The 17,155-nt window shown below is 39.0% G+C and overlaps 2 protein-coding genes across 3 annotated transcripts in view; one reads left to right on the top strand and one right to left on the bottom strand.

Annotated features, from left to right (window-relative positions):
• Positions 1–1,458: 1,458 nt before the first annotated feature.
• habp2 (hyaluronan binding protein 2) lies at positions 1,459–6,069 on the top strand. Its single transcript, XM_023268293.3, has 13 exons — positions 1,459–1,626; positions 1,728–1,743; positions 1,987–2,076; positions 2,191–2,301; positions 2,496–2,615; positions 2,842–2,958; positions 3,210–3,387; positions 3,802–3,893; positions 3,978–4,245; positions 4,322–4,464; positions 4,716–4,853; positions 5,029–5,171; positions 5,308–6,069. The coding sequence occupies exons 1-13, from the start codon at positions 1,561–1,563 to the stop codon at positions 5,461–5,463; spliced, it is 1,638 nt and encodes a 545-aa protein (XP_023124061.2). The 5' UTR covers positions 1,459–1,560; the 3' UTR covers positions 5,464–6,069.
• nrap (nebulin-related anchoring protein) overlaps positions 5,562–17,155 on the bottom strand; it is a 23,900-nt gene continuing 12,306 nt past the window's right edge. For both annotated transcript variants that reach the window (XM_023268289.3, XM_055004829.1), the window contains 21 exons: positions 15,999–16,106; positions 15,658–15,815; positions 14,780–14,933; positions 14,569–14,673; positions 12,965–13,063; positions 12,555–12,659; positions 12,318–12,425; positions 11,951–12,064; positions 11,659–11,856; positions 10,938–11,042; positions 10,613–10,711; positions 10,381–10,485; positions 10,163–10,270; positions 9,577–9,888; positions 9,386–9,490; positions 8,852–8,950; positions 8,636–8,740; positions 8,423–8,530; positions 7,848–8,159; positions 6,755–6,910; positions 5,562–6,665 (listed from right to left, as the gene is read on the bottom strand). In XM_023268289.3, the coding sequence (XP_023124057.2) occupies positions 6,381–6,665; positions 6,755–6,910; positions 7,848–8,159; positions 8,423–8,530; positions 8,636–8,740; positions 8,852–8,950; positions 9,386–9,490; positions 9,577–9,888; positions 10,163–10,270; positions 10,381–10,485; positions 10,613–10,711; positions 10,938–11,042; positions 11,659–11,856; positions 11,951–12,064; positions 12,318–12,425; positions 12,555–12,659; positions 12,965–13,063; positions 14,569–14,673; positions 14,780–14,933; positions 15,658–15,815; positions 15,999–16,106 (3,048 nt within the window). In that variant the 3' untranslated portion in view covers positions 5,562–6,380. The remainder of the gene's footprint in view (positions 6,666–6,754; positions 6,911–7,847; positions 8,160–8,422; positions 8,531–8,635; positions 8,741–8,851; positions 8,951–9,385; positions 9,491–9,576; positions 9,889–10,162; positions 10,271–10,380; positions 10,486–10,612; positions 10,712–10,937; positions 11,043–11,658; positions 11,857–11,950; positions 12,065–12,317; positions 12,426–12,554; positions 12,660–12,964; positions 13,064–14,568; positions 14,674–14,779; positions 14,934–15,657; positions 15,816–15,998; positions 16,107–17,155) is intronic.

The raw sequence follows: 17,155 nt of genomic DNA, 5'->3' as shown, positions 1-17,155 counted from the left end.
GCTGCTGAAGGGGTTTGCAGATGATATTAATACAGAATATTTAAATAATAATCTTTTATTATAAAACTATTTTAATTTTTACCTCCCTTTAGCAAGCAAAACCTTATTTTACATAAATGTTATTCAAAGTGCTTCGCAGACAAATGTAAAAAGACAGAAAAAATAATAAAACAGAACATGCAAAAATAAAAAAAGGTTTCCAGTTCCTCCTGGGGGATCCCGAGGTGCTCCCAGGCCAGATGATATATATATATATATATATATATATATATATATATATATATATATATATATATATATATATATATATATATATATATATATATATATATATATATATATATATATATATATATTTTTTTTATATATATATATATATATTTATATATATTTTTTTATATATATATATATATATATTTATATATATTTATATATATATATATGCGGCAGGTCTGATGACACGACTCCAAAGTCAATCATCAACTTTTGGCTTAAGCTGGTCCAGTACCAGGTACACTTATGAGTCACCTTATGCTCAAACATGGTGTTTGTTACAACCAATCCATGACAAGCACAAGAGCCAAATAGCAAAATACCACTCGGATTTAGATCAGGCAGGCCGTTCCTCCCAGTCACCCCTCTCCAGGTTTAGCCATTGTTGCCCACAAGAGTGTCAACGTCCCCCAGGAGATCTATGGAATCCCCAGGTGGAACCCTTTCCAGAATACCACCCAGAGACTCCAAGAATGGTTGGTTCTCTGAGCTGCTGTTTGGCAGCACCAGCTCAGGAACCCCACTAGTGAGGTGATGTTCCACTTCCCCACAGTCACTCTGCACCACCAGGGGCAGCAAGCATCGTGCCCACTAATGTCCACTGCCCGGTAAACGTCTCCCAGGCTTGGCTCCAGGAGGGGCTCTCAGTCCCTCTATTCCTAGTAAGGTGACAGCTCTCATTTTCTTTGCTGTCATTGGGGTTTTGTGGTTGGCTGAAACAACTAATGAGAAAAATAAATGCATGTAAAAGATAAAGTGTACAATACAAGAGGAGAAAGCAATTAAATTAAGTTTACTTCAACAGAGAAACCCTACACCATCCCTCCTTTAGTCAATCGTGTTTTGTTCATGGAAAATATCTCCTTTGCCTTTCTCCCATATACAAGATTTTCTGTCTGTAGAATAAAGGGTTAATCCTTTAAATAAATGACTGAATAATCCACATGTACTTAATAACAGATACTGCAGTGTTTTTTTTCTCAGATATAATAAATGGAAAAAAAAACATAATGCAGGTGGTTTAATTTCAACTTACTAAATTGAGGGTGAGGTGATTTAAGTTAAAAAGGTAAAAGCATCACATCCAAGTAAACAAGACAAGGTTAAGTAAATGAAACTGTGGTACAAAAAGCAAGCAGTGGCCTAAAACACACAAACTACGAGGGAATCAATGCTGCTGGCTAAAGATTGACAAGGGAGTAAGTAAGGTATAGAGGAGTTTGTGGGTATGAAAGTCAAACTCTGAAACTTTGGTCTTATATGCTGTGCTGACAGTTTGACAGCACCATGCTGGCTGCAGGGGCCCTGCTCGTTTTCCTCAGTGTTCTAACTGTACATGGAACTGCCCCAGCTGTAAGTTTCCTGATGTGTTTAGGAACAATTCAAACCGGGGGGATTTTTGTCTGTGGGAACTGACTCTTGATTTGTTCTCTGCTGTGATTTTCTCATTTCAGGTGGATGTCGATTATTGTAAGAATCTTTCTTCAGCTGATCTATGGTGGTGGTGACGCGCTCGATATTAATTTCAGTTACTCATTTATATTTCCTAGAAACTTAGCGACCACTTTTGTGCACAACTTTGTCATGTATTGCGTGATGTGTAATATCTTAATTCTTTGGAAAAAAAAAACATTTTAAGATGAAACAAAATGACGGATGTTCATCATTTTTATGCAAAATATGGTTTCAGCAAGAGCTCTCTGTTTTTGGCAGACATAGAATATGACTATGACTACGCCACTGAGGCTCCTCTTGTTTTCGAATACGATACCAGCTGGTGGTTTGACCTCTTAGAAGAATCCAGTAAGTGGCCCTGATAACATACAGTTAATCACTGTTTCTGTATTACCTTTAACATTTAGATTCTTTAAATTCAGATTTTGTCCCTGCAAAAACACTCTTTCTTGCCATTTCCAGGCACTTGTGATCCAAATCCTTGCTTCAATGGTGGCTCCTGCCAAAGTAAATCTGCTACAGAATTCACATGTTCATGTCCTGAGCCCTACAAAGGCACAAGGTGTGAGCAAGGTAGGTGGGAATTTAGCTGCTTTTCATTTTCATTTTGTAATTTTACAGGGTTTCATTTTTTATTGTTTTTTTTTTTTGTTGTTGAATTGTACATTTTATTTTAATTCTAAATGACACTCAATGTAACACATATTGAATTTAATCACTTTTAAAGGCTCTTTTTGCTATTGATATTTTTTTGTTTTGTTCTCCAGTGAGAAATATTTGCAAGGATGTCAAATGTGGTTTTGGTGATTGCATCGTCAACCTAAATAAACAGCCATTTTACGAGTGCAAATGCAAACCTCCGTACCAAGGCCCGGACTGCAGGACATGTGAGTGTGTAAAACAGCACGTTGTACAGAATATCCACTTGTTTTCTGGCAAATATTGTGTTGAGCAGGATATTGGTGCATTATTTTTTACTCATGCAGGAAATATTTCCATACAGATTTGCATCTAAGCAGTTATGGAGTCAGTGAACAAACCCCCGATGAATACAGAAAAATAACCAGCATCCATATCCTAATATTAATGAAAAGTCTGTCTTGTCTGCATCAGTGCCAGCATCTCCCTGTGAGCCCAACCCATGCAAGAACGGAGGCTCCTGCATAAAAAGCAAACGCCGCTTCCGCTGTGCTTGTCCAGATGGCTACAGTGGGAAGTTTTGCGGAACTGGTAAAGACTTCGTAACATAAAGCCACAGTCACATCCACTGGCATTTCTGGTGTTAAAGTTATTGTTATTTAAAACACAGACAATTATCTATGGTTGGAAGCCCAAAGACCACTTTGTACTCAGCTCAACACACTGTAATTTGTCCTTACACAAGTAAACAATATGATGTAGTGACAAGCACAGTGTAGTTTTTAGAATTTCTGTTCAACTATTCCACATCTGCACAATTTTTTTCTGAATTCTTTATGCAGGACCTAACGACTGCTATGAGGGAAATGGAGAGTCATACAGGGGTGCAGTCAGCATGACAGAAGATGGAGAGGAGTGTCTGGACTGGAAGTCTAATTTCATTCTACTAAATGGACAGAATCCTTTCACCACGTACTCAGACTTCCCTGGCCTGGATTCAAACACACAGAACCACTGCAGGTATTTGACTTTTAGCTGGTACACCTGTATTTGCATCAGTTCATCTTGTTTGACATAATTTATGTATTGTTCTAATCTATTTGAAGCTATTACGTCAAATTCAAATTATTCAAATGGAATAAGATTTTGTTTGTAGAGAAATGAACAATCCTGATAAAAGTTGGGGCAAATATGGCTTGCTGTTGTTCTCAGGTGACACCCCGACAGGTGGTCGAGCTCAACATTTTTTTAAATTCCACGTTTAATAACAATGACTTGTTTGTTTTTTCAAATTATTACAGAATACATACTTTGATTTGAGGTCAGAAAAAGACAAAAGTAATTTTCTGTTGTTGGAATTGATAACACGAGAATAGACACAGTGGTATCATTTGCTTGAATTCTTTATATTTTACCATTTACTCTCCATTTTAGGAACCCAGATGGTGACGACAAGCCTTGGTGTTTTATCAAAAAGCAAGGAAAACTGGACTGGAATTTCTGCAAAGTCAAAGAATGCTCTAAAGGTGATTGTTTCTGCCAAACACACACATGCATATGCATATATGTAGATGTTCATAATTCACTGTTTTTTCCCTGATGTTCCTCAGCCCCAGCTACAACTACTCCACCCCAACCAGTTGCACCGGTTGTACCGGTTGTACCGGTTGCACCAAGTTCTCCCCAATTCTCCGAGTGTGGAAAACCACAGCCTACTCTCACTGGCAGGATTTTTGGGGGAAGAAAGTCTGTCCCAGGTGCTCACCCCTGGCAGGTGTCAGTGCAGAGCAGAACTAAAGGATCATCCACTAATTTTAACCACATATGTGGTGGGATTCTCCTCAAATCCTGCTGGGTCCTCACTGCTGCCCACTGCATGTAGGTTTTCTATTTGTGTGCCTTTTCCAGTTAGCTTATTTTCCGGCTATAAGCTAGTGTTTTCTTTTGTTTCCAGAGACTCTAATGAAGAATTGCAAGTGGTGTTGGGAGGAGTGAACATCGACAAACAGGAGGAAATTGACCAGACCATCCCAGTAATAGAGACGATTGTACATGAAAACTACAAGGCGAAGACTGAGGCTTTATACAACGACATTGGTTTGCCACATTTATCAGCAGTGACATTTAAACTTAGACCATAGTCCTTAAATTAATACTGACTACTGCTTCACAGCACATGTACATATGCAACACAAAGAACACAGTTAAACTTATTTCAATCCAAACCCTTAAGTCATTAAATCTTTAGTTTTTGATTATGCTTATCATTTAAAATGTGTGAATGCAAAACACATTTGATTATAAATGAAATAATTGATGTCCCATAATATATCTTACTTCCTGTATAGCTCTACTCAAACTTCAAGTTAAAGACAGTCCTTACTGTGCGAAAGAAACTCGCTTTGTGAGGGCAGCGTGTCTACTAAGCCAGCCCTTCCCACCTGGAAAGGAGTGTGTGATCTCCGGATGGGGAAAAACTGAAAACCGTAAGACTCATTTAACTGTTCAAAAGACCTTTCATGTCAAGGCCGTTGACGCATTTTTAAAAAAAGAAAAATCCACAATTTTGTACTGATTTATTGCTTTGTTGTCCTAAGCCATTTTAACAATCCACAGCCAGTTAAATTCTTATGCGGATTTACTTTGACTTCCACTTTTCAGGCCCTTACAGCAGCCACCTGTTGAACACTCACGTTTTGCTGATCTCTCAAGCGCAATGCAGCATTCCTCAGATCTATGGAAATGTGCTGGACAGCAGCATGTTATGTGCAGGGATCCTACAGGGAGGTGTAGACTCCTGCCAGGTCCGTATGATTTTCAAAATATCATGCAAGAATCCACTTGACATGTTGCTTTTGTCATCCATGTGCATGAATGTGCTCCTTAGTGACCCTATACATATGATATTATGCTTCTAACTCACTCTTTCTACCACTGCAGGGTGATTCAGGGGGTCCACTGGTGTGCGAAGAGGCCGGCACGTATTATGTCACCGGTGTGGTGAGCTGGGGCTTCGGCTGTGGTCTGAGGAACAAGCCTGGTGTCTACGCCAACGTCCACACCTTCCTCAACTGGATCGAAAGCAGGATCAACTAAAAAGTGAATGAGCTGACTGAACTACATTCATTTGCTGTCACTCTGCATATAGAAATCCTTATCATAGGAAGAATAAGGAATTACTGCTTACTTTTGCCTTGAAAAAAAACTGTTTATTTTATCAGCGACAAAACCAAGCATTTACTCCCAGTCCTGCTTTGAGTTAAAAGAATCCCTGTTACAAACTCACAAAGCTGAACCTGCCAGACTGAAGTCATTACAGTAGTCCTGTCTGTCACTGAGCCTAGCTCAAAGTGCACTAGATTATCAGACCTGTTTTGCATGACTGCAACAAGGCTGCGTCTGTGCCTCGTACATTTGGACTTGCAGCATGCTGTATTTACTAAAGATAAAAAACAATGTAAAAATCCTTTGCACTTTGCACCGCTGGCCACATAGCAATCCCTGGTCCAGCTCTGTGTCTTCTGAACACACTTGATATACAAAAGCACAATGTTTCATTTCAGCATTTCATTCAGTTTAACTTCTATCCTGCGGCAACCTTAATTCAGTTTTGGTGATCCTAATGCTTTAACTGGTGTTGAAAATGGTCCTTCAGGGGCACTTTAACCCAATCAGAAGTTTTAATAAAATGTTGCATCTTGATGTTTTTCTGAATTCCCTTTTGTTTCGCACATACATAGACAACCTTTCCTAACAAACATGACAAGTCCCACTCTGGTTCAACATGCTTAATCCCCCTCGTAATCATATGAACTGTGCATTACAGTTCATTGTTGCACCTACAGCAGATCTGTTCGGCATTATTGTAGCAGCTCATGTAACTACACATGGTCACAATAGTCATTTCATCAAAGTAGTAAAATAAATCACTCAGTAAAAGTTAAAAACACTTTCCGAAAGTGACCATCTTTAACTGTCTCTAAACACAATCATTTATAAAAATCTACTCCAATCTACGCGTCCTCTATCGCAGCAGCTTTACTAGACGAGGACATCTTGAGTGTGTTTTGAAGGGCACCTGATGAGGAGGACGAGGTGCTGCTGGACTTCTTCTCCATGGATCTGAATGACGTTGTGGTGGTGGTAGACTTCTTCTGAACAGTCTGGATGGTCTTCTTCCTCTTGACATGCAGGACCTCCATTGCGTCCATGTTAACGCCTTGTTGAATCTCCTCGCTGGTCTCTACCTGCTCAGAAGTTTGCTGTTGCTGCTGCTCCATCTGCTGCTGGTGATGCAGCTGAAAGATGGAACGAAGGAAATTAACGAAAATACTGACACATTATCGTGTATGGATTTTCTAGAATGTGCCTTTCTGTGTTCCCTCACCATCATCATGTGCTGATAGTTTGCAATCGCCTCGTCGGTGCTAACTCCCTCAGCCAGACCCAACTCTGCAGCCCGGCGGGCGAGCTCAGCCTTGTGGGAACCAGGAGGGGTCCAGCCCACTCCTCTGATCCAGTTCAGGTCTGACTTATAGTTCACCTGCAACAGAGGGGAACAGCAGTTAGAGTGATAGTGATAGTGATTGTGATTAGTTCTGCAGGAATGGTTGAAGGGTGCCAACAGGACATATCTCACCATATTTCAAATTGGACACTTAACATTAACAATCGAATGCTACAGCAAAAATGAGCATCAATTTTATTTATCTTATCTAATATAACAAGAAAACAAGCTGGAATAAATTTGTTTTGTACCATCAACAGATTTCATGTATGTATCACAGTATGTTCTATAAATGTTCTATTGATTTTACATGAAACCAGCCACTATTTCTACACTTTAATGCTACCAACCCCGTGTTTGCTGTGTGTCAAATAGTTTTTGATAATCTAATTTAAGTGGTCCGTTTAATTCTGCAATAAATTATATTTGGCCACTAATGATAGCACTTTTGAACATTTTGTACAGCCTTTTTTATATCTGAAGACAGACACCTGCTGAAAAATAACACTAATGAAAAGTGAGAGGCAACCAAAACAGCTAAAGTGGAGGCTGGAAAACCAAAATAATGGGAGGAAGGATGCTAAAATGCTCCACAGAACTAATGAGAACTGAAAAGTTTGGTGATTATTTGGTGTTTTCATCACTAAACCATTTACATAAAAGTCAGTACACTGCATTCAAATATTTGATTTCAACCCTGAATAAGCACATCAAAATGCAGTACATCAAACTGAAGGAGCAACCTTAAAGCCCTTAGCATCTGAGATTTCAATTAGAAATGTACCAAAAATATTAGAAAATAGTCACTTTCCTCCTTAAAATACCAAATTGTAAAGAATGACTCTGTGTCACACACACACTATATATATATATATATGTGTGTGTGTGTGTGTGTGTTTGAATTAAATGATTATTACGGCTCTGCCTTTCAGCATCTCATTCTTCAGCATCCTGTACGTGCACCATGACTCACGTCGCTCTGCAGCTTGTAGGCCTGCTTGGCATGCTTGACATTGAGCTGCTCTGGGTCACACGTGTAGTCGTGCAGCTTGCTTCGGTAGGTGAGGTCACTGGCCTGAGCCTGACTCTTTTTGGCCTGCAGGAACTCGGGCTGGTCTGCATGGATTTTGTAGTGGCCACGGTCCTCCTTGGACTGGCGTTTGTACTCCAGGTTGCTCTGGAGCTTGCTGGCTGCCAGAGAGTGCACCATCTTGGGGTCGTCCTCCACACAGCGCAGCCCCACCTGCTGACCCTTCTCCTTCACATGGGACTCCTTGTAGCGGAACTGTTAGAGGGAGACGAACAGTTTTTAAAGCTTTTATATTGTTTTTAATGAACGATAGATTTAAATGACAAGTTGCTACTTCAGAATGCTCTGTCTTTGCTTTGCTAATTCTGTTACATCCTGAATACCGAAGCAAAAATAATGTTAAAATGCAATAAAAAAAGGACTGCATACACACAATCTGTACATTTACTTTTTGATTAACTGAAAATTTAGTAAGAAATGTGACTATGTGCACCGACTGAGCCATCACATGGACTCACATCACTGGCAATTTCCCTGGAGGCCTTAGCAGTTTGGAAGGGAATAGCATCCAGCCTCAGGTCATAGCCCGATGTCTTTACCTGTTCCCCAGACGCCTTGTAAACTTTCTACACGGGAAAACGGCATTGAATATTATAAAGAGATAGTGGTGTCTTTTCACAATAATTTTCAATGATTTGCTTGTGTTTTGCGTTGTCTGATACGTGTCTTACATCACTAATCTGCTGGGCGTTCATCTTGGCTCTGACAAAGTCGGGATCATCTGGGTGTAAGGTGTATTTGTGCATGTCATCATTCTTTCCAGATTTGTACAGCCTCTAGAGTGGACAATAAACATGAAGAGGATATCAGTATTGACATCTATGATTTCTTACAGAGGAATGAGATTTTGGATCATTATTAGAAGCAAGTTTCTTTCTTCACCCTACCTCACTGCACTGTTGATAGCTCGTCTTAGCGTGGATGATATCAGGAGAGTCAGCCACTGAGGTGAACCTCAGGCTGTCCGGCAGCTGACGGTACTTTTTCTGTACGAAGAAAGATCACATACACTTAAACACAGATGGCTGAGGCTTGCTATGGAAACGAAATCAAAATGTAAAATAGCTTAATTACACAGACACAGACCATAAAACAATCCTGTGTAAATGCAAAATGCAGCCACCACAAGCAATCAGGGCTGTAAGTACCACTATGTAACCTGTAGGAGGTTTAACAAAAAACTTAATTTGATAAAGCCAGTCAGAATACTAAATAAGCAGAATTTCATCCCTGACAGTTAAATGCTTTAAAACAGAGTTGAGACCTTCACATAAGGTGGTTAAATTAGACAAAAGTATCACTGAATAGTGGCAACATTTGGAAAAAATATAAAAAATCCATTTTATTCAAGAATATACTTGCTCTGACATACCAATAATAGATTTGAAATTTAATTTATATCATTGTCCACACATACTTACATCACTTAAAAGTTCTCCGGCCTTCTTGGCAGACTCCAGCTGAGGTGCACCCACTCCATCCCAGGCCACTCCTTTCATGTAACTGAGGTCTGATTTGTAGAGTTTCTGCACATAATATAAAAAAATGGATGAGACAAGTTGCATCATGTTAGTAATTTCCCTTTCTTCCCTTTCTTATCCTAATATCTCACCTCACTCTGGAGGTTGTAAGCCTTTTTGGCCCACTTGACCTTCATGTCATCTGGCAGCACTGTATACTCATGCAGCCTCTTCCTGTAGTCCTGATCGCTGGCCAGGGCCTGGGCGTTCTTAGCCGCCACCAGATGAATCATGTCCGGGGTGAGGTGGTACTGCCCGCTGGTTGTCAGCGCGTCCCTGCGGTACTCCTGGTCGCTGGCCAGCCGACCGGCCTGCAGGCAGTGCAGGAGACGCGGATCGTCCAGGACGCTTTTGACTCCGATGTGTTTCCCCTTTTCCAGCAGGTGGTTGTGTTTGTACTGGTACTGCAGACATACAGGCGATGTTGATGTAAAGCCAATCCTAAACTTGGTGCATCTACATCTACATACATTATTATTAATTCAGTACATTAAGAAATTCATGCTTGAACCACAGAATGGACAATTTCAACATTATATTCTTAGATTACATGCATTCTGTATATGCATGTGGTCTCTCTTTATTGGGATATTCTTTCAGTTTATACCATATTCTGTGTTATGCATGGCTTTGCCAGATCATGCACTAATATTTGCTTTTAGTCTAGTATAAGCTTACGTCACTGGCGATGCCCGTGGAGCTCTTGGCAGCCTGGAAGGGGATGTCCTGCATGGTGAGTTTGTAGCCCTGAGCTCTCAGAGTGTGCCAGGACTCTTTGTACTTTATCTGCAGCAGAACAAATAAACATTAACCTTTATATAACACACAGAAAACAGAAAAAGGAAAATGTTTACAGATGGTTACAGTATAACAAGGTGCACAGGAACTAACATTACCTCGCTCAAGTTGGCGGCATTGATCTTTGCTTGTGTAAGTTCTGGTCTCTCGGTTGTGATAGTGTAGTTGTGTTGGTCGTTCACGCCCTTCTCTTTGTACAGACGCTGGGAGAGAAGAGTGACAAAGTTCCATGTGCATCAGGGCCATGATATTACTGACTGTGCAACTTAATTCAGCAAATCATAAAAAACGAGAACTGAAAATGAAATAGTCTGGCAGTCATTGTCTCACTTCGTTTGTGATCTGTCCACTCATTTTGGCGTGGATGATGTCTGGAGAGTCAGCGACAGAGGTGTGCTTGAAGTTGTACGGCTGCTGACGGTACTTTTTCTGTAGCAGAAACAATGACAAAGATTGAAAGGTAAATCAAGTCAGTGTTATTTCAACACCCAGCATCAACACATAAAATGTGCTCAAAATGATACACCATGTGGACTGGAATATAATGATTTTGACCTACAGTATATGCAGGTGTGTATATATGGTGCCGTATACCCAGTAAAACTTATGAAAAAGGAAAAATGAAAACTGAGTTAAAGCAAATATAGTATCTCACATCACTGATGAGGTCTGTGGCCCTCTTGGACCCTTCGATCTGCAGAGCTCCAGTGGCGATCCAGGCGGCACCACGCAGGTAGTTTAGATCGGAGCGATATTCTCTCTGTAGAGAAAATAAAACAACACATTATCTTTTAAAATTACTTTCAAACAACCAATTGGCCCAGGTTGATTAAAAAAAAAATAAGTTTTTTCTAATAAATGCCAAGGGTGGAACATTTAATTTCTGTGAAATATGTATATTGCATTTAAAATCTAACAATCTTGTTCTTACACACTGCAATAGCATTTTTATTTTATTTTATCTTTATTCTATTGTTTTATGTAATGACTTTTAAATTTTGTGATGATTTTGTGGTCTTTTGATGTATTTATGCTGCTTACAAAAAAGGCTGCTAAACTGCCTTTTGTTGTTGTTTTACAACGACAATAAAGATCTATTCTATTCTATTTTCTGACTATGTTATTTTTTAGATATTTTAGCCTACATGACTGACATTGATATACTGTAAATCAGAACTACAGTGAAAACAGTAGAAATACATATTACAAATTTGTTTTAAATGTATCACGTAATGTCCCAGTCATTTAATACTTAATTTCTAAATCACTAATTATGTCACAAGTTTCTTTCTTCTTTTTTTGGCAGAGTAATAAACTAGATTAAATGAATGTATAGCTAAAAGAAGCTGTCTTCTGCAGCGTCTTGTCACTCTCACCTCACTCTGCAGAGCGTATGCTCTCTTAGCAGCCTGCACCTTCATGTCATCAGGCAGTGAGGTGTACTGATGCAGGGACAGTCTGTAGTCCTGATCGCTGACCAGCATCTGGGCCTTTTTAGCGTGGGCAACCTCCATCATGTCCATGGGGAGGTGGAACTTTGAGAGCTCCTTTGCAGACTCCTGCTTGTATTTAATCTAGAAGGCAGAAAATGGATAAGAGACTGTAGAATAGAATCTGTAATAAAGCATGTAATTATTTTTTTTGTCACCACAATAAAGAATCACTCACATCACTCTGTAATTTGCTGGCATGGACCGAGTGAGCAATGCTCAAATCATCCTGCAGCCCTTTCAATCCAATCATCTTCCCTTTAGTCTTCTCAAAGTCTTCTTTGTACTTTTGCTGTAATGAAACATCAGAGGCACAAGGTGAGTAAAGCGAGATCTGTGTAATAATTATGTTCAAGATGTCAGTGAGCTGATTAGTTAAATCTCCACTAAACAAAACAGAAGTGGCTTGCTACTAATAGGATCATTAATTAGATGTCTATAGAGCTCTAAAATCTGCTGGGAGGTTCAAATGCTATTTTTTGTGTTACTGCAACATTTTTATGCCACGGTTAAAGTGCTCTGAAACGACTGAATAAAAATCTTACATCACTCAGGATCTCTGCAGATGCCTTGGCGGACTGGAAAGGAATGGCATCCAGGCGCAGCTTGTAACCACCATCACGTATCTTAGTCCAAGATTCCTTGTAACGGCTCTGAAAATGCACAGCGGATGTATAAACTCAGTGGAAAACCTCTCACAAAGTCTGCTGACTGGATACACTGACTAGCTGTTTAATATAATCAACGTGTCTAAGTGTGAGTTCTTGTAGATGCGGTTTTACCTCACTGATATTCATGGCATTGAGTTTGGCCTGCACCATCTCCGGCAGCTCTCCACTCAAGGTGTAGTTGTGTTTCACATTTTCACCTTTCTCCCTGTACAACCTCTGTATAGAAGAAAGCACAGAACTACGGATTATACACTTTACCTCAGAAACCTGATCACCTAAAGGCACCATTACCTGGTTGGCATAATAGTTTTTTGTAGTTGTTTGCCTTTATTTCCTGTATTGTGTGGTTGGATGTGCTACTGTAGTTAATCCAATAAAAAAATGAAGATCACAGGTTTCTGTACTTCAGCAAGCTTTGAAATACTGAATTTATCATGTTTCAGATCAACGGCATTTTCGTTGCATTCTCTATCTTTTAAATAAAACAAGTAATTGTGAGTACAAATGGCAGCTGAACTTACATCAATCGCCAGCTTGTTGCTCTGTTTGGCCTGAATCATCTCTGGAGTATCTTCAACGCTGGTAAACCTCAGAGCGCTCACATCCTGACGGTACTTTTTCTACAGAAAAATAGGAATGACCACCAGATTGTCACAAGCAGCACTTTTTTTTTCTTCCAACCAGTAGAGGGCAGAAAAAGATCACAAACACTAGTCCTAGGAAGCAAACTATATGGGAAAATTAAAAGAAACTAAAGGAAAATGGCTAGATTTTGAATATTCTTGTTAGATTGATACACACAGTAAATGATACAGTTACATAAACAGATAAAAGCCTGCTCAGATGGAGCTCTGGGCTCTGTTCTATTTGCATTTCATGCTCTTATGTTGGTGACCCTGACTGGAATGACCCTTTAAATAAGTGGCTGTTTATGATGAGGTTATGAATAGAGTTTGGTGCTTCCAGTCTGTACAATAAAGATTTGTATATAGCATTTCCAGGTCTTCAGTTTAAAATATCTATACAGGGGGGTAACCCAGTGGCCAAGTGGTGAGGACACATGGGTGAAAATTATTTTAGCAGCCCCTGATTTATCCCCAATTTGATTTCCAGAAGGTTCGGACGTTTGCTGTCAAGTCAATCCACTGTTTTCTTTCACATATTTCTTGTCTAGATCTATTGCAACAAGAGAAAATTCTGTAAAAAATATTTTAAAATTGTGTATATAGACACATACAAATGTTATAATGACTTTGCAGTCACAGGTTACTGTACTATTATATGATAAGTTGTAGATCCTAAGTTAAGGTATCTGTGATGTGAAAGATGTTACCATATGTCTGGCTTTTGTTCTTTTAAGTATAGATGTAATTCAAATTACTAAGGTTTACAAACAGATAAAACAAAATTCAGCTCTACGGTTTTTGCATCTATCTTGATGTGGACTAAGAAGATTCTGGCACCGAGATGCTTTCAAACAACTGGACACTTGGCATCCACACTATTCCCTTCGGATGAAACTAATAATACAAGTCAATCCATCCGCTGTCCTTTGCATTGAATGTATTATTTAAATATAATAAACAAGCTGCAGCACAGACCTCATCAGCTGTGTAAAAGAAAATAAAAAGAAACAAACAAGGCTAGAAACCTCTTTGATATGTAACAGTTACTGTAATCAGTCGGCTCTCTTGTTCTCGGATGGTATCGTCCACATACTTAACCCACTTTCTAGAGAACAGAAATGGTCTCCAGCTCTTTAAATACATTCTGACCTAAGCTGTAAACCTAGTTATGTGTCTTCCAGTCAAACGTTACGCAATCATGCTTATCACTTTCCCATAGCCTCTGTGCTAATTCACCTACATACTTCTTATAGATATTAATAGCACTTAAGAGTGGTTAATCAAACACTGCATCATAATCGGTTTAAATTACATTTTACTCCCAACGTAATTACAACACAATGAGGGAAATGTTAATGAAGGTCAGGAACTAAAAGGCTTTGATATTTTTTTTTATGTCTGTTGCAGTGGGTTAGTTTAGACATTATTGCTTTATATTACCAACTGTTTCAGTCCTGAACCTGCAGCAATGCATTCTGGGTCACATGGTCAGACGTTACCTCGCTGAGCAGCTCTCCGGCTTTCTTCGCCTGCTGGACATCCAGAGATTTTGAGGCTTCCCAGCCGACGCCCTTCATCCAGTTCAGATCCGACCTGTACTGTTTCTAAAGACAGATGCACACAAATTTCAATTACACGTGACAAATCCTATAGTTTTGGTGTTTAATTGGTCTCTTCTGCACAAAACAAGTGTCATTCAAGGAGACGTACATCGCTCTGTAGTCCGTAGGCCTTCTTAGCCCAGGCAACATTCATGTCACTCGGCAGAGTGGTGTATTCATGGAGGAAAGTCCTGTAGTTGGTCTCGGTTGCCAGATCTTGTGCCTTCTTGGCATGGCTGATGTTCATCATATCCAGAGAAACACTGGGGACAAGATTAATTTCATACAGTAAATGAGGCGTTTTGTTCCAAAATGACACAAGATTCAAGGGCAGTTCTCGATGTAATACACTGAATCAGGGCTCTTTGGTTATTGGGGTCAATCCCGTGGAAAAAGAAGGATACTACAATGCCTTCTTATATCGGGATGATGGCCTATGTAGTGTTTTATCACAGCAAAAGACTGTCTTTTATCTAAAAGTCAGGGCATGTGTGACCTTTTGAAATGAGATGTTCATATAAAGCATCTTCTTTACAAATTAATGCTGGCATGAAATTAAAGCAGGTTATTAGCTATAACAAAATCAATTTTTGGTGCTGAGGAACCTACTTAAAATATACAGGAGACAGTCTTTAAAATGGGATTCAATTGGTGGTTTCCTAAGAGCTTCAGTCAGTAACTGCCTCTAAAAACTGATACTGAATGTTAAATTAACACCTTTAACCTCTTTAAGAAATTTACAGCCCTTGAACATGTGCACTTAATTCACTAGAGGTGAAGCACATGGCAGAAAACTAAAGTTAAATGATCTCTCTAATCACAGATCCATTCAGCTAAATAATTATCTGTCATGTTACCATTTCATTGAAGAAGAAAATGTAAGGAGCATGGGTGAAACCTTGAAGCTAGAGTTAATTTTCTTTATTTGACATCTCATCTGTGGTATTAAATGAATTAAAAAGGACAGATTGAGGTCAGGAACCTCACCTGTATTTGGTCTTTGTGTCCTCGTAGTTCTTCTTGTAGTGGCGGTCACTCTGTAGTTTAGTAGCCAGAGCAGAATGAGCCATCTGAGAGTCCTCACTGACGGACTTAATGCCGATCACCTTGCCTTTGTTCTTCTCATACTTCTCCTTGTATTTAACCTGCAAGAAAATGAGAATTTAATGGTCAATTTTCACATCACAAATTCAGGAATGCACTCAACAGCAAATATTAAAATAAAATCAAAAGTGTCATAATTTAAAAAAAGTCCACTGCACTTCAGATAAACATGCAGCTTTTCTCTTTCGACCCAAATGATGCAGGCAGTTTTTAAAATAACTCACATCGCTGGCCAGGTCTCTCTTGGCTTTAGCTGTGAGTATAGAAAGGGAGTCCAAATGAAGCTCAAAACCTTTTTCCCTCTGCTTCTCCCAGTTGCTCTTGTACACTTTCTAGAAAAACAAACAAGCAAGCAAACAAATTTAGTTCATAGAAAGAGCAATTCTCCTTCATGAGGAAAATCAACTGCCGAAACAGTTTTCAAAGGTATTTGTGCTTCAATTAGGCACAAAAACCACAAAATGTGAGGATGACATAAAGAGAGAAATGTAAAATTTAGCATTACGTGAGGAAGGTTTTTAATTATCTACAGCTTTTTAAAGTTTCACATAAACTGTTAATCATCTTATAGACCTATTTTTACTTCTTCTTCTCACTTACTGTACCACCAATGTTTCGATTTAAGTCCTCTTATATGGATTTAATCTAGCGCTGCGAAGATATGCAGCATAGTCTTAAAAGCACAATATTAAAGTTGTACTGTAGCTCTTAACTGTACCAGGAAATTGCCAGATTTAATTTACATTTTGGCCACATACACTCAGTGCAAAACACTGTGTGGGTCTAAACCTTTAAACAGATAAAGTGCATTATGTCCTTTAGGGTTTGGTGTTTTTTAAATACTAATCTAATTTTCTTATTTTTGAATTAGTGGACTAAATCCTCAGTTAATTAACTTCATTTTGTGGGGACACTAAATAAGCTGAGCTGAAGGTTTGAAATTGGTTTAAAGCGATTCAAGTTTCTGAAAAGAGCAGCATGTTGAAGCAGTGATCAGGTCATAGCAAAGCTTTGCAGAGGCAAAACTCACAGCAGCCGTTGTAGTTTAAGTGTTTCAAATTATATCACTCCAGGATGTAAACAAAAGGAAGCGTCTCGTTAGTTTGGGCGCAATAATAAAAAAAGACTTTACTATATTATCTAAGCAGGAAAATTCAGTCTATTGTCTCAATTTATTGTACAGTTTAACAGCTTAAGACGACATAAGTTGCAGCATAAAAACTTGATCTATTTAGTATCAAGCAACACTATAAAAAAACTCTGCTTAAATACAACATTGGAGGAATTTGGAAACTGTATGGACTAATACAAATCATAATTAGACAGATGGTCCTGTCCTTAGAAATCCAACAAAACCAATGAAAGCACAAGGGATATTGCC

Source organism: Amphiprion ocellaris, chromosome 18 (genome assembly GCF_022539595.1).
Source record: "Amphiprion ocellaris isolate individual 3 ecotype Okinawa chromosome 18, ASM2253959v1, whole genome shotgun sequence".
In the NCBI taxonomy this organism is placed as follows: Eukaryota; Metazoa; Chordata; class Actinopteri; family Pomacentridae; genus Amphiprion; species Amphiprion ocellaris.
This window is presented reverse-complemented; position numbering and strand designations above follow the sequence as displayed.